Source organism: Erpetoichthys calabaricus, chromosome 7, assembly GCF_900747795.2.
Source record: "Erpetoichthys calabaricus chromosome 7, fErpCal1.3, whole genome shotgun sequence".
NCBI lineage: Eukaryota > Metazoa > Chordata > Cladistia > Polypteriformes > Polypteridae > Erpetoichthys > Erpetoichthys calabaricus.
Window position 1 is genome coordinate 81,704,088 of NC_041400.2, and position 27,358 is coordinate 81,731,445.

General features: G+C 40.4%; 1 protein-coding gene across 1 annotated transcript in view; it reads left to right on the forward strand.

The window, feature by feature from the left end:
- LOC114654212 (protein unc-13 homolog B-like) overlaps nt 1-27,358 on the forward strand; it is an 837,814-nt gene that overhangs the window by 638,956 nt on the left and 171,500 nt on the right. The window contains 6 exon segments of the mRNA XM_051929449.1: nt 26,348-26,407; nt 26,409-26,450; nt 26,453-26,478; nt 26,576-26,597; nt 26,599-26,635; nt 26,638-26,672. Coding sequence (XP_051785409.1) covers nt 26,348-26,407; nt 26,409-26,450; nt 26,453-26,478; nt 26,576-26,597; nt 26,599-26,635; nt 26,638-26,672 — 222 coding nt within the window.

The window sequence follows — 27,358 nt, forward strand, 5'->3', positions numbered from 1 at the left end:
GGTTGAAAAAGGTGGTTCTCATGCAAAGGTGCCACAGATAAAAGACTCTCCATCTTAAAATGCTTTCTACATTGGTTCCATACTCTGAGTGAGTGAAGCACAATTGCGTTATTAGTATATTGGTGATAACTTGCATTTATTGGGGCACAAAGCAGGGAATATAGAGAAGTACTGCAGAATTTTATTTCTATTGCGGACCAAGCCTGTGTATGTTCATCTATTTGTGTCCAGGTTTTTACAGCTTGTATGTTTGCTGCCCAGAAATAAAACTAAAAGTTAGGTAGAGCCATGCCACCTTCTGCCTTAGGTCTTTGTAGAGTCGCTCTTTGGATACGTAGATGTTTTAAGTTCCAAATAAATGAGGTTATGGTTGAATCTAATTGCTTAAAGAATGATTTATTGATGTATATTGAGAAAAGCCAAGCAAAATGACACCTTTTATTGGCTAACTAGAAAGATTACAATATGCAAGCTTTCGAGGCAACTCAGGCCCCTTCTTCAGGCAAGATGTAATCAATTGATTACATCTTGCCTGAAGAAGGGGCCTGAGTTGCCTCGAAAGCTTGCATATTGTAATCTTTCTAGTTAGCCAATAAAAGGTGTCATTTTGCTTGGCTTTTCTCTACATTCATAATGGCTAACACGGTACAACACCCTAGTACTACTTGATGTATATTGGAATGTTTTGAAATAAAAAGAGAAGTTTAGGAATTAGTAAGCTTATTCATCTTAACAACGTTAATTCTTCCAGCTAGAGTGAGATGGAGGGTTGACCATTTATGCAAGTCTTGCTTAATTTTTTCCAAACAGACAGCAAAATTTTGTTGATAAAGAGCTTTATGTTTACTTGTGATATTTACCTCTAAGTATTTAAACTGATCTGCAATAATAAAAGGGAAGGTGTCCAATTTAATATTGTATGCTTGAGAATTCACTGGAAAGAGCACACTTTTAGATAGATAGATAGATAGATAGATAGATAGATAGATAGATAGATAGATAGATAGATACTTTATTAATCCCAAAGGGAAATTCACATACTTTTATTCAAATTAATTCTGAGACCAGAAATCCTTTGAAATTCTGTAAGTGCTGTTAAGACTGCAGGCTGTGGGTCTGATATATACTGTACAAAACCATATCATCTGCATATAGAGAAATTTTCTGTTCCAGTCCTTCTCTGATAATCCCCTTTATCTGATAAGAATTTCGACAGTGAAAGTGAACTGTCAGTGGTTCAGTGGCGATTGCAAGTAGTAGTGGTGACAAGGGGCATCCTTGTCTGGTACCACGTTCTAGTTTAAAGTAGTCTGAGCAAATGTTGTTAATACAAACTGAAGCTTCTGGATTGGTATACAGTAGTTTGATCCATGCACAAATATTCGGGCCAAACCCAAATTTCTCTAATGTAGTGAAAAGTTAGTTCATTCAATCGTATCAAATGCCTTTTCTACATCCAACAATAATATCTCCGGGGTGTTTGACTTTGCAGGTGAACATATTACATTAAACAGGTGTTGGAGATTGGAAGCTAAGTGTCAGCCTTTAATAAATCCAGTTTGGTCTTGTGATATTACCAAAGGCAGCACTTTCTCTATCCTTCTGGCTAGGACTTTGGAGAGTATCTTAAAATCATTATTCAGAAGTGAAATTGGTCAGTATATATGCACATTGTAATAAGACCTTGTTTTGTTTAGGAAAGACGATGATTAATGCTTGGCGAAAAGTTTGAGGTAGAATTTGATTGTCTCTAGCTTTTGTGAATGTTGCTAATAAAAGGGGACGTAGCTGAGTGGAGAATTTCTTATAAAATTTGACAGGGTAGCCACCAGGGCCTGCTGCTTTCCCGCTCTAAAGTGACTTTATAGCATCTAGTAATTCTGATAGCGCTGGAGGTTTATCCAATTCCTCTGCAATAAAAGTATTCATTTGTGGTATCTGTAATGTATCCAGAAATGCATTAGATTGTGTGTTGTTTTCTTTGAGCTCAGTAGAATATAAGGATTTATAGTAGTCTCTAAATGTGTGCATTATATTTTTATGGTCAATGATTTTATCTCCGTTCGTGTTAGTGATTGCTGGGATTGTATTACGAACTCCTTGCTTGTGGCTTTGTTGAGCTAAGAGCTTATTAGCTTTCTCTCCATGTTCATAGTAATGATGTCTTGATTTAAAAATTAGTTGTTCAGTTTCTTTGGTTGTTAGGAGATTGAGCTCTGAATACAGAGCCTGTCTTTTCCTATGAAGAGCTTCACTTGGACACCTGGCATGTTCTTGATCTATTCTAGTAATTTTGCTGGTTAGTTCTGATACCTTCTTGGTTTCTAATTTATTTCTATGGGAAAGATATGAAATAATCTGTCCTCTTAAGAAGGCCTTTAGAGTTTCCCAGAGTATTCCTGCAGAGATCTCTGAGGATGTATTTGTCTCTAGAAAGAAACTGATTTGTTTTGATATAAATTCTGTACAGTTTTCATCTGCTAATTGAAGTGGGTTAAGACGCCATCTGTGAGATGAGTATGTGGGGCATAATGATTTCAGCTCCAAGATCAGAGGGGCATGGTCAGAAATAACAGTAGCATCGTAGTTACAAGATTTAATCGCAGGCAAGAAATTATTATCTATAAAGAAATAATCAATTCTTGAGTAGCAATGATGCACTGGTGAGTAGAAGGAATATGTTCTTGAGTTTGGGTTTAGAAATCTCCAGGGGTCTGATAAGTTGTGGTCAGTTAAAAACTGTGTAACTGTTTTTGCAGTGTTAGATGTCATCCCCCTGTTACAGGAGGCCTATCTAAGAGTGGATTTAAAACACAATTAAAGTCCCCAGCCATAATAATTTTATGAGTGTTCACATTGGGAATAGATGCAAATACATTTTGCATGAATTCCCTATCATCGACATTGGGTGCATAAACATTTATCAAAATCACTTTACAGTTAAATTAGTTGCCCATGACAATCACATATCTCCCTTCAGGATCAGATGCTACAAATTAGACTGTCTGATGCTACAAATTAGACTGTTCTATGTATAAGAATTCCCACACCTCTAGTTTTCTTTGTAAAGCTGGAATGGAACATTTGGCCAGTCCAGTCTTTTTGCAGCCAGAACTGATCTTTGTCTAATAAGTGGGTCTCCTGTAAAAATACTATTTTAGTGTTTAGACTTGTTAGAAAGTATTCTGTCACCTTTCTCTTTAATTCATGATTCAGTCCTTTAACATTCCAGCTCACAAAGTTAACTGTCCCATCATGGAGACACTGATTCTGAATTTTTGATGTCATTTTGTAGTCTTAACTGGAAGTGAGACAGCTTTAACCTTAATTTCCAATTTTCCCACGAGTTATTGCCGTGCCACCTATTGTTACGTTGGAAGTTATAATTATAAGGATTAAAAGGATAGATTAGATATAGCTTGCTCTCTTTCTCTCCCCCCCCCCTATCCCCCCACCCCCACATTTTGCCTCCCCACATGAGGCTGGACCCCACCTCACAAAGTCCCAGTCCTCTGACATACCTAGAGACAGAGCACGTCCAAAACAAGACAAGCCTCCCAGCAGCGGCATTTGAGGATTAAAAAGTAGAGATAAAGTTTAAATACTAGAAGCATAAAATATAATCATCAACAAGTCTTGAAATATTAAGACAGTAAACCCAGGGAATGGTGTTAGAAAGTGGGCCTGGATAAGCATAGTAAACCCTAATGCAATAGTAACAATAGCAATAAACCAAGGGTATGATGTTAAACAGTCTCCTTTAGAATAGTTAAAAACCAAAAAAAAGAAAAGAAAGAACTACTTTAATTTCTTCCACATATACGCGTGTAATTGCAATTAAAACATAAACAAAAAGTGGCCAAGGAGAAAAAAGGATATATAATTATGGTACCTGTATCATTGCAAGCAGATCAGACAGCAGGTAATATCTTCTTGCCATACCACGACAGGATGCGACTCACTTTCGTATTTCAAAAAAGCGTTGGGATCAGCTTTCTTAACTCCTTTTCTGCTTCCTCCTTGGAGGAGTAGATGTAATATTTCTTTTGAATATCCACTTTCAGTTTGGCAGGATACAAGAGGCTGTATTTGATATCGGCTTTCCATAACCGCTGTTTAATGTTGTAAAAAGCTGCACGTTTAGCAGCGGTTGAGGGTGAGAAATCAGGGAAAATACGAATGTGGTTATTTTCAAATATAATCTCTTGTTTGTGTCTGAGAAGTGCCATTACATTAAGCTTAAATTGTAATCTCTCGAAGTGGAAAATTAAAGTCCTAGGCTTAGAGGTATTTGATCTACGTATGCGATAAGCTGCCACTATCTCGGTATCTGATTTAAAGTCCTCTCCAATTATTTTTGAGAATAGTTCAGCTACGAGTTTCACTGGGTTTGGACTTCCACGATTCTCAGGTAAACCTTCGATTCTAATATTATTCCTTCTGCATCCATCTTCCAGAGCCTCAAGTCTGTCTCCGAGTTTTTTGCATTCAGAATTCGCAGCTGTAGCTTTTCCATCGGCATTAGATGCCAATTGTTCTACTGTTTCAATTCGAGCTGTGATGCTTAACGTCTTCCAGCTGATCAGCAAGTTCTCTCAGTTTAGACGCATTTTCCTGAATGTGTTCCTCAGTTTTTCTCAGCATGTTTTTAAATGCTGCATCAAAACGATTATATATACGTTTTTCAAAGTCTTTATATTCCTGCCGCATCTCTTGCAGCTCCAGCCAAAGCTTCTAGTTTGACTTCTCGATTGTCTTGAGTAAGCCATTTATTTCTTTCTTCAGATTTTTCTGAATGTCTTTCTTGAGCTTACTTATGGCCGTGGCCGTGGCCAATGTTGTGATCATTTCCTTCAGTTCAGACAAATCGTTTCGGCTTTCGTGCTCCGCGGGTGAAGTGGCAACCACCGTTACAGCCGATGCTTCTGGCTCGCGAGGAGTAGATGAATGCGCAGACTGCAAGGTCATCTCTAGTTTCAAGTGATCTTCTGGAATCGGCGATCTATCGTGACCTGCATCACTTGCACCTTCGCTCCCATTTTCGCTCCCAACTGGAGACGATGCAGTGGAACGGGGTCCTGAGAAGTCTGTGCTTTCGCCTGCCTGTTCCAGGTCAGTCTCTGAAAGGCCATACCTTGTACTTGCAGTTGGGCCTGACATCTGTCTAGGCTTGGGTGTAGTTTTAGGTTTCTTTTCCGTTTCTTTCTGACCCCCTTTCTTGTTACTCATGTTTATATACTGTAGTAGAAACTCCTTTAGTTAGGTAAATACAGGATACCTCGGGATAATAAGAAATAAGAGAAAAAATAAAGCCGCTGCAATGGAGCTCTGGTTCAGAGATCCATCTCCCGTAACGGACGGGAGATTAATCAGAAAGTGGGATGATCTGGGCACTAGAGCACAAAATATTTCATATATAAACAAAATAAATTTCTAAAAAAAACAATTATTTTGAAGATAGAGAGGAAGATCTGAATCTGTGTCATCGCTGCTAAATTACTTTAAGGATATCATGTTCTTCTGTTATATTTTACATTTAGTGTTTGTAATTTTGTATTTTATTCTTGTGCTTTAATAAATACCCTAAATGCTTTTAGTATTAATTTGGTCTAGATTCTAACATGTTCTGGTCTGAAAGGTATAGGTTGGGGAGGTGTCATCTTAGGTATTTCATTGAAAGGCTAGGCAGGGTTTGAGATGTTAAATATAAGTCTGTGAGACAATGGCCTGCAACAGGTAACTAAACTTGGTAAAGTCTCAACACCAGGTGCTAGGACCACAGATCTAGAACTGCAGGGTGAAACTGCAGGGTTTCCCTAAGTACCCCTCCAGGCTCAGATCTAGACAGGTCTTACATGAGATCCTACTTTGGCCAGTACAAACCTTTGTAGTTGCTGCCTGATAGGAATTGTTGTCCCCATTTTGGCACTGTATTTTTGGTTGAGTACTTTAAGTTGGACCAATGCCAACACACACGCAAAATTTCATGAAAATTAGTTCAGCTATTTGTTGTTGATTGGCAAACAAACAGACAAATAATAATGCCAATTTAAATGTTCTTTGTTTGATTTTCTGATAATTAGGTTTACAAGCCATCAAAAAAGTGTGATTGCTGTAATTTAAATTATATTACTATTCCTATTATATAAATTACAGTATGTTAATACTAATAATAATAACATCAATGAAGGAGAAGTACTGGAGAAGGAACAGTGCATACAATGTAAACTGCTCGCTATAAAGACCTTCAACCTATGTGACCGAAAAAGGTTGAATACAGTGATCCCTCCTCGATCGCGGGGGTTGCATTCCAGAACCCCCCGCGAAAGGTGAAAATCCGCAAAGTAAAAAAACATGTTTATATGGTTATATTGTCACGCTTGGGTCACAGATTTGCACAGAAACACAGGAGGTTGTAGAGAAAGGAACTTTATTGAAACACTGCAAACAAACATTTGTCTCTTTTTCAAAAGTTTAAACGTGCTCCATGACAAGACAGAGATGACAGTTCCATCTCACAATTAAAAGAATGCAAACATATCTTCCTCTTCAAAGGACTGCGCGTCAGGAGCAGAGAATGTCACAGAGAGAGAGAGAAAAGCAAATAATCAAAAATCAATAGGTGCTGTTCAGGTTTTTAAGTATGCGAAGCACCGCGCGGGAAGCATATCGCGCGACAAAGCAGCCACAAGTAAGCCCAGCAAGGAAGGGAGCAATGTGAAAGTTGTCTTTCAGCATTTTTTAGAGGAGCGTCCATATCCTCTAGGGGTGCAAACAGCCCCCCTGCTTACAATATATTTGAGGAGTTTTATTTAATACGTAATATGTGCTCTGATTGGGTAGCTTCTCAGCCATCTGCCAATAGTGTCACTTGTATGAAATCAACTGGGCAAACCAACTGAGGAAGCATGTACCAGAAATTAAAAGACCTATTGTCTGCAGAAATCCACGAACTAGCAAAAAATCTGTGATATATATTTAGATATGCTTACATATAAAATCCGCGGTAGAGTGAAGCCGCAAAAGTTGAAGCGCAATATAGTGAGGGATTACTGTAAAGTAAAACTCACTAGAGCTGTAAGGCATCAAATCGCTATAGTTAACATCGTACTAGCGAGAATGAAAACTTCTTAAACTCACTGAAGTTAACCAGCTCATGTATGCAACAGCTTCAATCATAGCTGGTGAGGTAAAGGAGAAAGCAATGCCAAAGACTGTATACAAAGAACCGGCATGGAAAAGAAGGATTCAGAAATAACATTGAATCCTATTGTAAAGATCTAGCTGTAATAGCTGAGTTTAAGAAACGAGTGACAACATACCAGGTCAATAAAAAAGTAGATTATATAAAGAAGAACTTCAAAGCAGAAAAAGAAAACAACAACGTACTGGAGCAAAATGTAAAAATGAAACTCCAGGCAAAAGCTCAACAATTGAAAAGGTATACTAAGAGAATAAACCACTACCATCAGAATAAAACCTTTAATGAAGATGCTGAAGGGTTTTATCGTCAGTTGAACAATCAAAAGACTGATGTTACTGAGCCACCTTCTCAAGAACAAGTCACAAACTTCTGGCGTGGAATCCTCGAAGATAATGTCGTCCACTATAATAAAGCGACTTGGATTAAACAGGAGAAGAAGAACCATGATCATGTAAGATCAGAAACATGGAAAGACCTCACAATAAATGAGATACAGTAGCTAAAGTCATCAAGCAAACTCATAACTGGAAAGCTCCTGGGCCAGATAAACTACCAAACATCTGATTTAAACAGCTAACTACTCTTCATGAACATCCTACAAGAGCACTAAATGACATCATGAATGACCGAAAAAGTATTTCTGTGTGGTTAACATTTGGGACCACCTTCCTACTTTCGAAGGGCAAGAACACAAACGATCCTAAGAACTATCATCCTATTGCTTGCCCACCAACAACATAAAATATTGACAGCTGCACTAACCAACAGAATATAAAACCAGTTACTGAACAACTGCATCGTCCCAGACGAACAGAAAGGGTGCAGAAGAGCATCTAGAGGATGTAAAGATCAGTTGTTGGTATGTAAAATGGTTGTGGCTTTGGCTAAAGATAGATAGATAGATAGATAGATAGATAGATAGATAGATAGATAGATAGATAGATAGATAGATAGATAGATAGATAGATAGATAGATAGATAGATAGATATGAAATAAGAACAATATGAAATTAAACAGTGATAACAATGCTGATAACAATGCAGGTATACAAACAGACAATAACTTTGTATAATTTTAATGTTTACCCCCCCGGATGGAATTGAAGAGTCATATAGTGTGGGGGAGGAACGATCTCCTCAGTCTGTCAGTGGAGCAGGACATTGACAGCAGTCTGTCGCTGAAGCTGCTCCTCTGTCTGGAGATGATACTGTTTAATGGATGCAGTGGATTCTCCATTATTGACAGGAGCCTGCTCAGTGCCCGTCGCTCTGCCACGGATGTCAAACTGTCCAGCTCCGTGCCTACAATAGAGCCTGCCTTCCTCACCAGTTTGTCCAGGCGTGAGGCGTCCTTCTTCTTTATGCTGCTTCCCCAGCACACCACCGCGTAGAAGAGGGCGCTCGCTACAACCGTCTTATAGAACATCTGAAGCATCTTATTGCAGATTTTGAAGGACGCCAGCCTTCTAAGGAAGTATAGTCGGCTCTGTCCTTTCTTACACAGAGCATCAGCATTGGCAGTCCAGTCCAATTTATCATCCAGCTGCACTCCCAGGTATTTATAGGTTTGCACCCTCTGCACATAGTCACCTCTGATGATCACGGGGTCCATGAGGGGCCTGGTCCTCCTAAAATCCACCACCAGCTCCTTGGTTTTGAAAAACATATTAGAAATCTAGGTTTGACATGGATTGATTACAAAACGGCGTTTGATAGTTTGCTTCATACTTGTTATGAAGTTATGAAGATATATCGAGTTTGTCCAACTATTACTCGATTTGTAGAGGCGTCAATGAAATAGTGGAAGACTGAAGTATGGCTGTATTACAATGGTGGTCACTTGAAAACTGGAAACATTGCTATAAAATGAGGGATATTTCAAGGTGATTCCCTGTCCCCCTTGTTGTTTTGTCTAGCATTGTTACCGCTTACAAACATGCTGAACAAACAAGGTATTGGATTTGAAGTCAACAATAATAACAAAGTCAGACACTTATTTTATATGGATGACTTGAAACTGTTTGCAAAGGATGAGACTAGCTAGTCAAAAGTCAAAATATCCAGCTGAATTACCAGACAGTTATTAGAAATATAGACACGAATGAGATGTATAAGTACCTGGGTGTAGAAGAAAGTGATGGAACTGATAACACTCAGATGAAAGAGAAGATCAGGAAAGAATACTTGCGTCGAATTGGTCAGATTCTCAAGACTGAATTAAGTGCTAAAAACAAAGTCGTAGCTATCAACACCCTAGCTGTTCCAGTCGTATCATATACAGTTGTGCTTGAAAGTTTGTGAACCCTTTAGAATTTTCTATATTTCTGCATAAATATGACCTAAAACATCATCAGATTTTCACTCAAGTTCTAAAAGTAGATAAAGGGAAACCAGTTAAACAAATGAGACAAAAATATTATACTTGGTCATTTATTTATTGAGGAAATATGTAATATTCGATCATTTTCCTTAATAAATAAATAACCAAGTATAATATTTTTGTCTCATTTGTTTAACTGGTTTCTCTTTATCTACTTTTAGGACTTGAGTGAAAATCTGATGATGTTTTAGGTCATATTTATGCAGAAATATAGAAAATTCTAAAGGGTTCACAAACTTTCAAGCACAACTGAAGTTTTGTTATAGTTGACTGCCTAAGAACAGATATTGAGACAATGGATAAACAAACAAGAAAGTTCTTGACTATCAGAGGTATCCATCAGCTGAAGGCTGAAGTCGAAAGGCTTTACATCAAGAGACAAGACGATGATGGAGGACTTATTGAACTAAAGTCTGTCTATGAATCATCCATTGTCGGCCTAAGTGACTACATTAAACTAGATAAACACTGGTTTAATAGACTAGTTAGAGATCATGATGCTGGCAAAGCTAACTATTCTCTCCAAAAAGAAGACGAAAAAATCAAAGCGAAATACTTAAGGCATGAGACTGAAGCTTAGAACATGAAACTTCAGCTAAAAAACATCTGTAAAGATAAAATAGAACTGCTGACTAGGGAATCCATTCCCAGGAATTCGGGAATCCCGCATTTCATTCCCGGGAATCCCGGGCTCCCGAGGATGACACAGTGCACGGGCATCTCACATGTGAACGGTTTTAGAACGACCAACACTTATGTTTAATAAAACTACTGCAATATGTTGACACAAATAAAAGACTAACCTTGTCTACAAGCAGTTCATGCTGTCATATAAGTACATGTATCTTTAGTTGTGGTAATAAGAGCGTAGCAAGCACAACATCCTCACAGGTGGTGCAGTGGTAGTGCTGCTGCTTTGCATTAAGGAGACTGTGGAAGATTGCGGGTTCGCTTCCTGGTTCCACCCTGTGTGGAAAATGTAATGAATTATTATTATTATTATTAACGTGTCCAGCGTGTGGTTGTCCATGCGAGAGCGCACCTTCGTGCAGAAGTACGCCAGCCACTGAGAAAGCACGCTCTGCCTCCACTGAAGTAGGTGGCACAATCATCAGATACTGATACACTTTTTCTAAACAATGCCCGTGCTTGCCGTTGCGCTGAAACACTGCCATTTCAGCTTTTACTGATTCATCCAGTTTCTTGTCATCATTCTGTGATGGCAAGTTTCTTGGCACAGATAATGCGGATGCAACAGACTGACGCATTGCAATTTCAAGTTGCTGTTCAAAGCTGTTGTCTGATGAAGTGCAAGCTGCAGCAATCACGCCACCTTAATTATTTTCAACTATAACTCTGTTATTTTTTCATCGATTTTTACACTTTTACACGCTATATATGCGAGCTTGGCCATTTCCGTTTTCCCGGGAATTACAGCAGTTTCATTCCCAAGAATGCGGGAACGAAAAATGTCCGGGAATCCCGGGCTCCCGATTACCTACTGCTGACGAGCAAACCACTACATGGAAAATTCTTTCAAGACTTGGAAAGATTATTTGTCGATAAGCAGGCGTCTATGCAATGACTTCACAGTCTAAAAGGAGAGACAGAAAGCTTAATTATGGCAGCACAGGACCAGGCACCTAACACCAGGTACCACCAGAAGAACATCTCAAAACAGCCAGTAGATAGTAAATGTAGACTATGCAAGAAGGCAAAAGAGCATATTAGTCATAAGGTTGCAGGCTGTACAACACTTGCACCTACTGAATATACACAGAGACAGTTAGGTACACTGGAAAACTGTATGTACAAGAATCTAGGGGTACAAGTGCCAGAAAGGTATTATGAACACCTGCCAGAAAAAGTCGTGAACATCAACAATATCACTATCATGGGGGATATTCCAATAACAACAGATCGAACAATCCTAGCGAATGATCCATTAAACAATCCGCTTAAAAACTCCACTGCCATCTCTCCTAAACAACTCCATGCTTCCACAGGTATGTCATTTGGACCAACGGCCTTTCCATTCTTCATCCTTTTCATAGTTGTCCTTACTTCATCCTTGCTAATCCATTGCACTTCCTGATTCACTATCTCCACATCATCCAACCTTCTGTCTTTCTCATTCTCTTCATTCATCAGCCTCTAGAAGTACTCTTTCCATCTTCTCAACACACCTCCCTTGCTTGTGAGTACGTTTCCATCTTTATCCTTTATCACCCTAACCTGCTGCACATCTTTCCCAGCTCGGTCCCTCTGTCTAGCCAATCGGTACAGGTCCTTTTCTCCCTCCTTAGTGTCCAACCTCTCATACAACTAATCATATGACATTTCTTTAGCCTTCGCCACCTCTCTCTTCACCTTGCGCCTCATCTCCTTGTATTTTTGTCTACTTTCTGCATCTCTCTGATTATCCCACTTCTTCTTCACCATCCTCTTCCTCTGTATACTCTCCTGTACTTCCCCATTCTACCACCAGGTTTCCTTTTCCTCCTTCCTCTGTCCAGATGTCACGTCAAGCACCCTTCTTGCTGTCACCCTTACTATATCTACTGTAGTTTCCCAGCTGTCTGGTAACTCTTCACTGCCACCCAGTGCCTTTCTCACCTCCTCCCTAAACTCAACCTTGCAGTCTTCCTTTTTCAACTTCCACCATTTGATTCTTGGCTTTGCCTTCACTCTCCTCCTCTTCTTGATCTCCAGTGTCATTCTACAGACCACCATCCTATGGTGTTTAACTACACTTTCCCTTGCCACTAGTTTGCAGTCTTTAATCTCCTTCAGATTGACTCTTCTGCATAGGATACAATACAATACAATACAGTTTATTTTTGTATAGCCCAAAATCACACAGGAAGTGCCGCAATGGGCTTTAACAGGCCCTGCCTCTTGACAGCCCCCCAGCCTTGACTCTCTAAGAAGACAAGGAAAAACTCCCAAAAAAACCTTGTAGGGAAAAAATGGAAGAAACCTTGGGAAAGGCAGTTCAAAGAGAGACCCCTTTCCAGGTAGGTTGGGCGTGCAGTCGGTGTCAAAAGAAGGGGGTCAATACAATACAATGCAGTACACAGAACAGAACAATTCCTCAATATAGTAAGAAATAAAAATATAAATTTTAGAAGTACAGAGCAGAATTTAACAGTAGATGATATATCCCATAATAAGATTTGGATTTGTATAGAGTCCTGGAGACCTCATCCTTCAAGCTGCCTCCCCCATTTGGCCATTCCACGGCTGAAACAGTGCTGGGCCAGCCAATCCGATGAAAGGACCCCTCTTTCCCACGATTCCTGCGATCCTCCATCTGGGATGACTTTTCCTTAGGCAGGCAAAACAACTTGGCAGGTGGGCCGTGGCACTAAGTGCCACATTTGAGTACCGAGAAGAAAAACAGAATAAGTGAGGGTTAGTATACAATTATAACTGTCATGTTACTTATGTTTAAGTGCTAATGACTAACAACAGAGATGCAGTCTGTACAGTTAATCAGCAGCTCTAGTCAGGATATGCTAAACTGAAGTAGTGAGTCTTCAGCCGGGATTTAAAAGCTAAGACCGAAGGGGCATCTCTTATAGTAGCAGGCAGACCATTCCACAGTTTAGGGGCCCTGTAACTAAAAGCTCGACCTCCCACTGTTATTTTATTAATCCTTGGAATCATAAGCAGACCGGCATCTTGAGATCTTAATGTGCGCTCAGGTTTGTAAGTCATGATAAGTTCAGACAAGTAAGCCGGACCTCGACCATTTAATGCTTTATATGTTAAAAGAAGGATTTTGAAATCTGCCCTAAACTTAACCGGGAGCCACTGTAAGGATTTAAGAACTGGAGTTATGTATTCGTATTTTCTTGTTCTTGTAATAATTCTTGCAGCCGCATTTTGGATTAACTGGAGGCTGTATAAAGAACAGTTTGAACATCCAGTGAACACCGCATTGCAGTAGTCAATCCTACTAGAGATAAATGCATGAATTAGTTTCTCAGAATCCTGTTTATTTAAAATGCGCCTTAATTTCCTAACATTTTTAAGATGGAAGAAACATGTTTTGGACAACTTTGTAATATGCGCTTTAAATGACATGCTAGAGTCAAAGATAACTCCTAGATTGCGGGCTGATTCAGTAAAATTAATTGGGATTCCAACTGAGTTAAATGATGACAAAATATTGTTGTGATCAGCATCATTCCCTCCAACAATTAACATCTCTGTTTTATCTGTATTTAAAGACAAGTAGTTCTCATTCATCCACTCCTTTAATTCGCTAACACAACTAATTAAAGACAACATTGGAGAAACTTCATTTGATTTAAATGAAAGGTGTAACTGGGTGTCATCTGCATATGAGTGAAAATTAACATTATGTTTCCTAATGAGAGATCCCAGTGGAAGTCTGTACAGTGAAAACAGTAAAGGTCCCAGTACTGAGCCCTGAGGGACACCATATTGAACTTCTGTGTATAATGATGGAGTACTGTCAGCACATTTCTGTACATATTGGAATCGATTTGATAAGTAAGAACTAAACCAAGCGAGCACAGTGCCTGTAAGGTCAACATCATTTTCTAGCCAATGCAGTAAAATAGAATGGTCAGTGGTGTCAAATGCTGCGCTTAAATCTAACAACATAATTACAGTGGAGTTTCCTTCCTCATTGGATATCAGAATGTCATTTACAACCAGCCTTATTGCCGTTTCTGTACTATGATATGACCAGTGCGGAAACCAGACTGGAATTTCTCAAATAAATTGTAATGCATAAGGCGTGACTGAAGCTGACTGGCGACTACTTTTTCTAGTATTTTATAGAGAAAGGGTAGATTTTAAATGGGTCTATAATTATTTAGTATATGTGGGTCAAGGTCTGACTTTTTAAGTAATGGTTTAATGACTGACACTTTTAGTGTATCAGGGACTGTGCCATGCAATAATGAACTATTGATAATGTTTAGGATAGGCGCTGCAAGAACATCCATTGCACTTTTTACTAGTTTTGTTGGCACTGGATCTAGGGAACAAGTAGTGGGCTTCATTTTAGAAATTAAACTTAAGACTTCCTGCTCAGTTACAGGATTAAAATTACTAAAGTGCTGAGTGCAATGTGAGACAGGGTCTGCTAAGCTAGTATTTGGTTTGTACTGTGATGCAGAGATCTGGGATCTTATATTTTTAATTTTCTCATTGAAGAAGTTCATAAAGTCTGTACTGCTAATATCTGTTGGTATTTTGCACTGTTGATCTGAATTTCCATTTGTTAATTTAGCCACTGTTCTAAACAGTACCCAAGGATTTTTATTATTGCTATCTATTAATGTAGAATAATATTCTGACCGAGCTTTAAAGAGGGCTTTTTTATATTTATTAACACTCTCTGTCCATGCAATTTGAAAGACATGTAGCTTTGTTGTTCTCCATCTGCGCTCCAGTTTTCGACACTCTAATTTAAGAGCTCGAGTGTTTTCATTAAACCAGGGAGAGTTTCTATGTGCTTTGATCACTTTTGTTTTAAGGGGAGCCACTGTGTCCAAAGCATCTCTCAAGGTCATATTATAATGTGATGTTAGCTGATCTAAATTGTTTTCCTTGTTTACATTTGATGTTAACTGATCTAAATGGTTTTCCACAATTACACTCGACTTACTCAAAGTATCTATAAATTTTGAAGCAGAATTATAATCTAGATGTCGCACTGTCTTTGTTTTAATCTGTGAGTGCACTGGCAAGGGCAGGACTAAATCAAATGTAATTAAGTAGTGATTGGAAATAACTTCATTTAATGGAGTAATAATTAAATTTTGAATTTCAACTTTGTAAGTTATAATTAAATCTAATGTGTGGTTATGATTATGAGTTGGACCTTTGACATTCTGACAAAATCCTACTGAATTTAACAAATAAGTAAAACATTTGCTAAAAGTGTCAGTTTCCACATCAATGTGTACATTAAAATCTCCCATCAGTACTACGTGATCATAATTTATAGCCAACTCAGATAAAAGGTTGCTAAATTCAGACATGAACAATGAATATGGGCCGGGTGGTCTGTAGACTAGCACTATAATTGTGTTGGAATCTGTTTTAATATTTAAAATGAATGCTTCAAAGGATGTAAAGTTGCCTAAATTTTTAGAAGTGATTTGCATTTTGTTACAATGAATTATTCCAAGGCCTCCTCCTCCTCAACCTGAATCTCTAGACTTATGAAGGAACGAGTATCCATCTGGTGACGCCTCAGCTAGGGGTACAGTGTCACATTTACTAAGCTAGGTTTCGGTGAGAAGACACAGATCAGATTTTGTACTTAATATAATATCATTTACCAAAACAGCTTTAGTGCCAAGAGAGCGAATGTTCAATAAGCAGCATTTAAAACTGTATGCTTTTTTCTGAATTGGTGATATACTTTTTGTTTTAATTTGAAGTAAATTTCTATTACAGATGCCCCTGGTGGAGGGTCTACCTGTGTGCATCTTCCTCCACTCTTGTACGTCACCCTATGTTCCTCACTCTTCTTAAAATATGTATTCACCACAGCAATGCCCATTCTTTTTGCAAAATCCACTATCATTTGATCTTCTTCATTCCTCTCCTTGTCACCATACCTACCCATCACCTCCTCATCTCATCTGTTCCCTTCACCAACATGTTCATTGAAATCCGCTCCAATCAACCATTTTCTGTCCCTTGGGTACACTCTGCATCACCTCTTCCAACTCACTCCAGTAATCTTCTTTCTCATCCATCGCACACCCAACTTGTAGGGCATATGCACTAACAACATTCATCATCACACCTCCAATTTCCAGGTTCATAATCATTACTCTGTGGGACACTCTTTTCACTTCCAAAATACTCTTGACATACTGTTCCTTCAGAATAACCCCTACCCCATTTCTCCATCCATCCACACCATGATAGAACAATTTGAATCCACCTCTGATCCACCTGGCCTTACTCCCGTTCCATGTAGTCTCTTGCACGCACAATATATCAACCTTCCTTCTCTCCATCATATTCTGCTAACTCTCTCGTCTTACCAGTCATACTGCAAATATTCAAAGTTCCTACCCTCAGTTTATCTTCGTCCTCGCCTTTTTGTTTCGGATGCATCTCCCCCATCTTCTTCTCCTACTTTGGCCAACAGTAGCCCAATTTCCACCAGCACCCTGTTGGCTAACAGTACTGGTGGCGGCCATTGTTAACCAGGGCCTCGACCAATCTGGTATGGAAATTTGTATTGTTGTCCACATGTTGATCTGGCAAAATTTTATACCGGCTGCCTTGCCTGATGTAACCCTCCCCATTTTTCCAGGCTTGGGACCAGCACGAAGAAACACATTGGTTTGTGCATCCCCCAACTCTGGCTTCCAAATAAGATGAGGCTACTCCTTATATTCTGCATCTCTGGAGTACTTCTGGTGTTGCATCCTAGTGACCCAGGAATACTTCCAGGTAAGGTGGCAGCCCTATACACAAGGGTTCAACAATCCCTGCAGCACCCTCTGACAGAACCCAACAGGGCTGTAGCAACTCCAACTCCCAGTGCCCAGGGCGGCTGCCAACAAACAGTCCATTAGAAAAGAATCCCTTCATAAGCCACCTCCCCATGTCCTTTCGTTTGGGGTATGTCCCAGCCAGGCAAGAATGAGTGTAAGAGTATGATTATATATATATACTTATCTTGTGTGTGTGTGTGTATATACAGTATTAATAATTTCCAAGGCGGCACGGTGGCGCAGTGGGTAGCGCTGCTGCCTCGCAGTTGGGTGATCTGGGGACCTGGGTTCGCTTCCCGGGTCCTCCCTGCGTGGAGCTTGCATGTTCTCCCCGTGTCTGCGTGGGTTTCCTCCGGGCGCTCCGGTTTCCTCCCACAGTCCAAAGACATGCAGGTTAGGTGGATTGGCGATTCTAAATTGGCCCTAGTGTGTGCTTGGTGTGTGGGTATGTTTGTGTGTGTCCTGCGGTGGGTTGGCACCCTGCCCAGGATTGTTTCCTGCCTTGTGCCCTGTGTTGGCTGGGATTGGCTCCAGCAGACCCCCGTGACCCTGCGTTCGGATTCAGCGGGTTGGCAAATGGATGGATGGATGGATAATTTTCAAGTATTAATTGATTTTTTGATACTCCAAAATCACTTGTGGTCCACAAAGCTTACAGAATCGCAAAAAAGAAAGAGAAGATGTAGTACTTCTGCATTGCTTAAAATGTTAAAAGGAACAGTGTGGATACCTGGAGGAAGAATATAGAGAAATTACTGAATGAGAAGAACAAATGGGATAAAGGTGTTCATTATGATAACACATAATAACTGAACTGTAAGTTTTCTAAAGAAGCAATCACAACTGGAATGATGTTAAAAACATTGAAGGCAGAGGATGCTCTTGGATTTAAATGGCTTACAGACCTGTGGCACATGATTATATGCAAAGGGACACCTTCTGAAGACACAGGCTCAGTTTATGATAAAAAATTTTTTTTAACAATTTCATTTACTCATCTAGGGCGGCACGGTGGCACAGTGGGTAGCGCTGCTGCCTCGCAGTTGGGTGATCTGAGGACCTGGGTTCGCTTCCCGGGTCCTCCCTGCGTGGAGTTTGCATGTTCTCCCCGTGTCTGCGTGGGTTTCCTCCGGGCGCTCCGGTTTCCTCCCACAGTCCAAAGACATGCAGGTTAGGTGGATTGGAGATTCTAAATTGGCCCTAGTGTGTGCTTGGTGTGTGGGTGTGTTTGTGTGTGTCCTGTGGTAGGTTGGCACCCTGCCCAGGATTGTTTCCTGCCTTGTGCCCTGTGTTGGCTGGGATTGGCTACAGCAGACCCCCGTGACCCTGTGTTCGGATTCAGCGGGTTGGAAAATGGATGGATGGATGGATTTACTCATCTAATTCACACTGAATCCATTCTACATTTCAATGCTTATGGAAAGATTAAAAACTGCAGGTTTTGTAGTTTTGGTCTTCCATGGTAATTTCTTAACATTCATGCATCAGTGCTTCCTAGTAATTTTATTTTAGTTTTAGTAATAAGCTGTAAATATTCCACATACAGTGCATTAATTTTTCATTAACATTTAGAAATACTGTTGTGACTCAAAAGCTCCGCTAAGAGCAATGAAGCAGATGCTTACCCATACTTAGCTCCCGGTATTTACCAGCTGTTACTCTCTGAATTTTGCTCCATTGAAGTATCAGATATAAAAGCTCCATGTCTGTATTGTCTTTTTCATTTTTAATGGCAAGGCATTGTAAGAAAAGGCGCTATATTGCGCCCGACCTGACACAGATTCACCCGGAGGCATGTATAAAAATAAATAAACTTTTATTTTTCTTCACCTAGAGGGCACATCTTCCCCGTAATCCCTCCAGCCACAACACAGTCCCAATAACAGTATAGCACCAGTATACCACACTCTTTTCTTCCACCACCACTCCTCACCAAGCTTTGTCCTCCTCCCACCCGACTCTGGCCACTGAGTGGTAGTTGCTGGCTCCCTTTATAGTTCACCCGGAAGTGCTCCAGGTGCTTGATCACCGAGTTCCAGCTGCACTTCCGGGTGTGATGAATCTGCTGCCCACACAGGCTCAGGAGTCCCAAACACAGCACCCCCTGGCGGTGCCTGCGGGACCCAACAGGGCTGCACCCAACTCCAATTCCCAGGGAGCCCTGTGGGAAACCGAGGCACTGCTCCACCCCAGCGGGGCGGCCATTTAGCGTCCAGGGGGAGGTATTGTACTGTCTAGGGCAGCTCCCCCTGAATATAGTGTGCAGGGGCATTCCGGCTGGGCATGGACACCAGCCGCCTGCCACAGCATATATGATCAACCAAACTGACACCACGTATCATTCGACTTTGGGTATTCTCAGGCAAAACATAAACACTATGTGCAGAAGCTGGCAGAGGTACCTCTGTTTTACATATTCAATTTATCACTGTAAAACTTAGATGAAATGCCTGTAATGCACTCTTTTAATATCTATGTGTAAGTGAAGTCTTTATTATGCTTAGTCAGGATCCATGTACTTGGAAGGTAACACTTATTGCTTGTTCTTATTGAAATAGTGAATGGCCAAGTATTTTCCTTATTTTCCTATTTTCACGTTTTTCAAGCCTAGACTGTAGTGAACAAGATTCATTAAAAGCGTCATGAAACTAAGATAGTGTTGTCTCACTTTGCACTCTTATGATAGTGACTCTTTCATTGCAGGTCAGAGAGTTTGGCTGAGAATTTTGGAATGACAGCATTTGAAAAGCTTTTTTCTGGTCCATTCGCCATTGAAATGACAATTTTCCTCTTGATAGAGACACTTTTTGCTGGTTAACTTTTGGGATGGCTAACTTAAAGTATCAATTTTGAATGCTATTTCCTGGCTAAATAGCAATAGTTTCATAATTGGGTACAACCACTGTGGATTTTCATGAAAATAAAATTTGAATGAAGTTCATTTAGTGCAGCATATACTGGCTGATTCATATCTGTTAATAGCAAATAAGTGATTGCACATAAGCCAGTAAATATTGTCACTGGGAGGATGGCAGAATTAAAGAGCACATTTAAAAAGGAGCAAATTTAAGCAATTATTGATAGTTGTATTGGGTTAAAAGAAGGAAAGCCAGTGGACAGACTGTGTTTTAGGAAAACAGACAAATAAAAAGGGAAAGAGAGAAACATAAAAGGAAACATTTGGCAGCTTAAATGGTGTTAGTAAACAGAGGGACGAAGTAGTGAGTGCATAATGTAGTAGTGAGAGCATATGTAACAGTAAATAGAGGGGCTTAGAGAGGGCCACTAGGTAGTAAACAGGTACTATAGTTTATTAATCTCACAATTAATGTATATTTAATTTTAAAAGGGTTTAACTGTCACCAAAATATATTTTTGTAACATGGCTGATACAGTGCAACTCTGGTAGAATGATGTACTTTTTTGGATGCTGTCTTCAGCAAGGCTGGCTTCTAGAAATGCTGCATTTGCAGGAGGTGTCAACTGATCCAGCAACACAACCCTCAGGGTTGCTGATCTTGAGGACTAGAAGGTGGCTAGGCCGCATTAGAGTAAAGAACTGGAAGATCTTGCCCTCGTGACATTTAGGGAGATTGTGTGCATTCCTAAAGTGGTGCAGAAAGAGACTCCACATAAGGGGGGTAGAAATAGGTGGGTCACATTCAGAGGCAAGGTAAAGAGGTGTCTCCAGAAAAGAGAAGTAGTTATAGTATTGGACTCAGTCATTAGAGGGATTTAGGTGCAGGTTTTACTCCAGAAACAGAGAATCTGCTACAACAACAACAACAACATTTATTTATATAGCACATTTTAATACAAAAAGTAGCTCAAAGTGCTTTACATAATGAAGAAAAGAAAAATAAAAGACAAAATAAGAAATTAAAATAAGACAACATTAATCAACATAGAAAAGAGTAAGATCCGATGGCCAGGGGTGGACAGAAAAAAACAAAAAAAAACTCTAGACGACTGGAGAAAAAAATAAAATCTGCAGGGGTTCCAGGTCACGAGACCGCCCAGTCCCCTCTGGGCATTCTACCTAACATAAAATGAAATAGTCCTCTTTGTTTTTAGGGTTATCACAGAAGGACTTGATGATGATGGTCATGCAGACTTCTGGCTTTTAATCCATCACTGTTGGAACATCACGGTGCTTTGAGTAGATGGTGGTGGAGCCACCACCAAAAGGGACACTGGAAAAGGAAACAGAAGAGAGAGTAGGGGTTAGTACAGATTTTAGAGCCACCATGAATAGTTATTATAATGAATTGGATATACAGAGTATCAGGATTAAATTACAGTGAAGTTATGAGAAGGCCATGTTAAAAATAATGTGTTTTCAGCAGTTTTTTAAAGTGCTCCACTGTATTAGCCTGGCGAATTCCTACTGGCAGGCTATGCCAGATTTTAGGTGCATAACAGCAGAAGGCCGCCTCACCACTTCTTTTAAGTTTTGCTCTTGGAATTCTAAGGAGACACTCATTTGAGGATCTGAGGTTACGATTTGGAGTATAAGATGTCAGACATTCCGATATATAAGATGGGGCAAGATTATTTAAGGCTTTATAAACCATAAGCAGAATTTTAAAGTTAATCCTGAATGACACAGGTAACCAGTGTAGTGACATCAAAACTGGAGAAATGTGCTCAGATTTTCTTTTCCTAGTTAGGATTCTAGCAGCTGCATTCTGCACTAGTTGCAAACGATTTATGTCTTTTTTGGGTATTTTTCTTTCAGTGTGCTGCCTTCTAGTTGCACAGGTAGTAGACCTTCCAGTAAGGGTGTATGGGCTTGTGGCCAGTGAATGACTGAGTCCAATTATCACTGTGAAGTTAGAACAAATAAACATAAATAAAAGCAGGCTGTCATTTCTGTGGACCTGTTCCACTGTGATTTGAACAGAAAGGCCAGTGTATTGGTGAGGCACAAGAGTATGTTAGTTGAAGATTGTTTACAGTGGGCAAAAACTTTAGGACAGGCTAGGTTTAAATCTTTGCATAAAGGGACAGGCAGTAGTATAAAAATGAATATAAGTAAAATATACAGTAAGTCCTAGTCCACTGCTTAAAGGTCAAAGTAAAAATACAGTAAAACTGCATGCCTTATAGTAGCTAAATAATAAGGAAGGCATGAGTATATCATAGATAAGTATACATTGTTTAGGAATGACAGGCAAAAATGAAAAGGCAGGGGAGTCGCCATTTATTTAAAACAGGATTTGAATGCAAGTCTTTTTCAAGCACATACATTGCAACTTTCTGAGGATGTTTTGAATATAATGCTTTATTTATTTATTTATTTATTATATTACATATCTATTGACTATATTTATGTATCTAGATTGCAAATACTATACATTGCATCAATGTTCATATTGCTTACTACATGTCAATATTGCTGATACTTCTTTGTCTTGTCTTTTCACAATGTCTTGTCTTGTTTGTGCTATAATTTTAAATTTAAAACTTTAATTTTAATTCTATTTTTAATTTATTATTTGCATTTAATGTTGTTACACTGTGGACCCTGAGCTTCGCAATTTCGTCTGTCTGTATACTTGTATATGGTTGAGATGACAATAAAGTTCGCTTTGACTTTGACTTTGATTTCACCATTTTAGCATAGTGTATAAGCAAAAATAACGCAGGTCAAAGTTTAATTTTAGTAAGGTGAAGTTTTAGCAGATGTGGTAAAGCCCTAAATAAGATAAATAAAAGATGTACATATGAATGCAAGACAACTGGGTCTATGCTGCAATAACCATATTATTTAGTGGTGATTGAAGGATTTTAGCAGAACCTTTGCAGACACAAGTATTTTAGATAGATAGATAGATAGATAGATAGATAGATAGATAGATAGATAGATAGATAGATAGATAGATAGATAGATAGATAGATAGATACTTTATTAATCCCCAAGGGGAAATTTACATACTCCAGCAGCAGCATACTGATAAAAACAATATTAATTAAAGAGTGATAAAAATGCAGTGCAAGTTAAAAAATGCAAGGCGGAGAGTGTGAGGCAGGTATAACAGTCAATAACATTGTATAATGTGAACGTTTACCTCCTGTGGAACTGAAGAGTCGCATAGTGTGGGGGCGGAACGATCTCCTCAGTCTGTCAGTGGAGCAGGACAGTGACAGCAGTCTGTCGCTGAAGCTGCTCCTCTGTCTGGAGATGATACTGTTCAGTGGATGCAGTGGATTCTCCATGATTGACAGGAGCCTGCTCAGCGCCCGTTGCTCTGCCACGGATGTCAAACTGTCCAGCTCCATGCCTACAATAGAGCCTGCCTTCCTCACCAGTTTGTCCAGGCGTGAGGCGTCCCTCTTCTTTATGCTGCCTCCCCAGCACACCACCGCGTAGAATAGAATGCTTGCCACAACCGTCTGATAGAACATCTGCAGCATCTTATTGCAGATGTTGAAAGACGCCAGCCTTCTAAGGAAGTATAGTCGGCTCTGTCCTCTCTTGCACAGAGCATCAGTATTGGCAGTCCAGTCCAGTTTATCATCCAGCTGCACTCCAAGGTATTTATAGGTCTGTACCCTCTGCACACAATCACCTCTGATAATCACGGGGTCTGTGAGGGGCCTGGGCCTCCTAAAATCCACCACTAGCTCTTTGGTTTTGCTGGTGTTCAGTTGTAGGTGGTTTGAGTTGCACCATTTAACAAAGTCCTTGATTAGGTTCCTATACTTCTCCTCCTGCCACTCCTGATGCAGCCCACGATAGCAGTGTCGTCAGCGAACTTTTGCACATGGTAGGACTCCAAGTTGTATTGGAAGTCCGATGTATATAGGCTGAACAGGACCGGAGAAAGCACAGTCCCCTGCGTCGCTCCTGTGCTGCTGACCACCAGTGTCATACCTGCAGTTCCGAGACGCACATACTGAGGTCTGTCTGTAAGATAGTTCACGATCCATGCCACCCAGGTATGAATCTACTCCCATCTCTGTCAGCTTGTCCCTAAGGAAGCAGAGGCTGGATGGTGTTGAAGGTGCTAGAGAAGTCCAGAAACATAATTCTTACAGCACCACTGCCTCTGTCCAAGTGGGAGAGGGATCGGTGTAGCATCCTCCACCCCCACCTTCTCTGGTATGCGAAACTGCAGAGAGTTGAGGGCGTGGCGGACCTGTGGCCTCAGGTGGTGAAGCAGCAGTTGCTCCATGGTCTTCATCACATGTGACGTCAGGGGCAACAGGCCTGAAGTCATTCAGCTGACCAGGACGTGATACCTTTGGACTGGGGTAATGCAAGATGTTTTCCAATGCCTCGGTACTCTCCCCTGTTCCAGGCTCAGGTTGAAGATGCTCTGTAGAGGACTCCCCCAGCTCCAACGCACAGGCCTTCAACAGTCGTAGCGATACTCCATCTGGGACCCACAGCTTTGCTGGCACAAAGTCTCCTCAGCTCTCTGCTTACCTGGGCTGCTGTAATTGTGGGGTGGACGAAAACTCTCTCCTCTGCTGGTATCAAGCAGAAGGATGGGTGGAGGATGCAGTACTCTGAGGTGAGAGTGAGAGTGGGTTAGGGTGGTCATACAGCTAAAAAAGTTGTGGTCATCAGGTTTGCTTTCTCCTGTCTATCCCCTCAATGGAGGCACCCTGCTTCGAGCTGCAGCCAGTGATGATCTTCATCCCATCCCACACTTCCTTCATGCTGTTATTCTGCAACTTTTGTTCCAGCTTTCTCCTGTACTGCTCCTTCGCCGCCCTGAGCTGGACTCGGAGTTCCTTCTGCACACGCTTGAGCTCATGCTGATCACCGCCTTTAAAAGCCCCTTTTCTTCTGGTTCAAAGGCCCTTGATGTCACTTGTAATCCATGGCTTGTTGTTAGCATAGCAGCGTTACTGTTCTTACTGGAACTACAATGTCCATACAGAAGTTGATGTAGTCAGTAGTGCAGTCAACAACCTCCTCAATGTTCTCACTATGTGACCCCGTGCAGGATATCCCCAGTCCATAGTTTCAAAGCAGTCTCTCAGGAAGCCTGCTCTGCCTCAGGAGACCACTTCCAGAATGAGCATGTGGTTGTAGGTAGCTCCCCTCACTCTTGGTTTGTAGTGAGGCTGAAGCAGAACCAGGTTATGATCTGCCTTTCCCAAGCACAGCAGCGGGGTGTGCTGTATGCATCCTTAATGTTTGCATAAAGTAGGTCAATAATCCTATTTCCCCGGGTGTTACAATCCACATACTGGGAGAAGGCAGGTAATGTTTTGTCCAGGTGTTCACATGGTTATAAATCTCCAGAGATTAGCATAAGCGCCTCGGGGTGCTGTTGTTTGTAGTTTTATGAACAGCGGTCAGTGGATAATGTCACCCGCTATCTCCCACATCCGCGTAGAGGAGGGATGTAAACAATAACAACAATGACCTGGCGAAACTCTCTGGGGCAAGTATAGGGGGATGCTGTCTTACGGCCACACAGTCGATGTCCCTGCAGCAAGATGGAGGATTTTGACGTTATACATGTCCAGGGTTGCACACCTTGTGTTCACCTAGAGAAGCGAGTCCTCCTCCTTTCTGCTTCCCGCCAGGTATTTGGGTCTCTGTCCGCACTAATAGTGCTAAACAGGGTGTAGCTCCAATTAGCAATCTGGGGATGCTAGTTGTTAGCGACATTTCACAAAAACACAACAAACTGCATTCTCTGTAGGGTCCTGACATTTTTTCACCAGCACAGCCAGTTCATCGATCTTATTTGGTAGTGAGTATCATTATTACCAGGATCACAGAAGGCACCGAAGGCTTGTATCGCCACTCCCTCTGCTGCCCACGATACGGCCTTCTTACCTCTTCAGGTAAATAGGGAACCACACCGGCACGGGCTTTGTTCTTTGCTAGAAGTTGACTACCTGAAGTAGGCGAGTCTTGGCGTGTAAAAAATCCCTGTCCAAGTAGTAAAAAGTGTCCAGGAAACGAGTCCCACATAAAAGAAAGCGGTAGGAGTGATCAGAGAGTTAAAGAAAAAGGTAGAAAGATAAAGTCCTACATGGAGCTGCTGGAAAGGCTGCCACTCACGGCGGCGCCTACCTACAGATATATTTTATCAGATAAATAAGAAGCTGAAATATGATTTCCTGAAAGTGTCCTAAAGTTGACCATTTCATCTAATGATTTCAAGTTTCTTCAAACTGTCACTACTGCACACCCCATGCATGCGTTTTTCTCCTTGTAGATACTTACTGTAGTTCATATTAGTGAAATCATTTTACATAATACTAACTTCTAATTTTTGTTTGTTGCTACAGAACATGAAAAAGCCTAGATTATGCAAGAGTGCTGATTACATGAATCTGCACTTTAAGGTTAAAGTGGCTGCACAATGAATATGTAAAGGATCTGCCAGCAGTGAAAGGGGTGTCATCCCAGATTATCCTGTGTAAGTAAATGGCCTGGAATTATTTAAATTAGATTAGCAATGTTGTGTTGTGTCACAATTGTTGTGACTAATATGAATGACTTTTTTTGGCCCCCAGGTGGTTTGAACCATTTGTGTTGGCAGTGGCTAGATGAGAATGAAGAAGTTTCACTAGAATTCTACATGGAGCCTTGGAGCGAGACAAGAAGGATGGGGTTGGTATACTTACAATAGTAATGTATAAGGCAGTAAAGCGGAAGTGGTTTGTTTATTTAAAGAATCAGTTCAGGTAATGGCTTCATAATGCCCTTTACTAAGGATATGTATGAAGAGAATGCATGTAGTACATTTTATTTGTATACATTTTTAAGAAAAGATGTTGTTTAAAGTAAACAATTTAAATGACTTTAAAAGATTCAGAACATAATCTGAAACAGTGTTTCTTGACTGCTGGGCTGGGTCATGGGCTGCTGCCAGTGGGTCACAAGTTGCTGTTGTTTATATTAGTAGTTTGTTGCCTCTCTGATGATCACGCTTAACCCACACCTCAACCAAACACCCTATCCCACACACTTTGACAATGTGCATGATTTGCCCAGGTAGACAATGAATGCTCCAACAATCTTGCCAGCTTCAGTAAGTAGGAAACCAGCTTTGATGGTTGTGCTTGATTCAGCAAGGAAGAACCCCACCCACTTTTGATGGGTCTAGAAGAAATTTAAATGGAAAAAGTGGGTCACTACAACAAAAAGGTTGAGAAACACTGGTCTAAAATTTTCTAAAAACCTAAACTGAAGTCTAATATTTAACATGAGAGAATTCTATACTTCTTTTAATTCTTTGTATACATATCTGTCAAAGGAAATTATGACCTTTATACAGATTCTTTACCGGAAGTGTT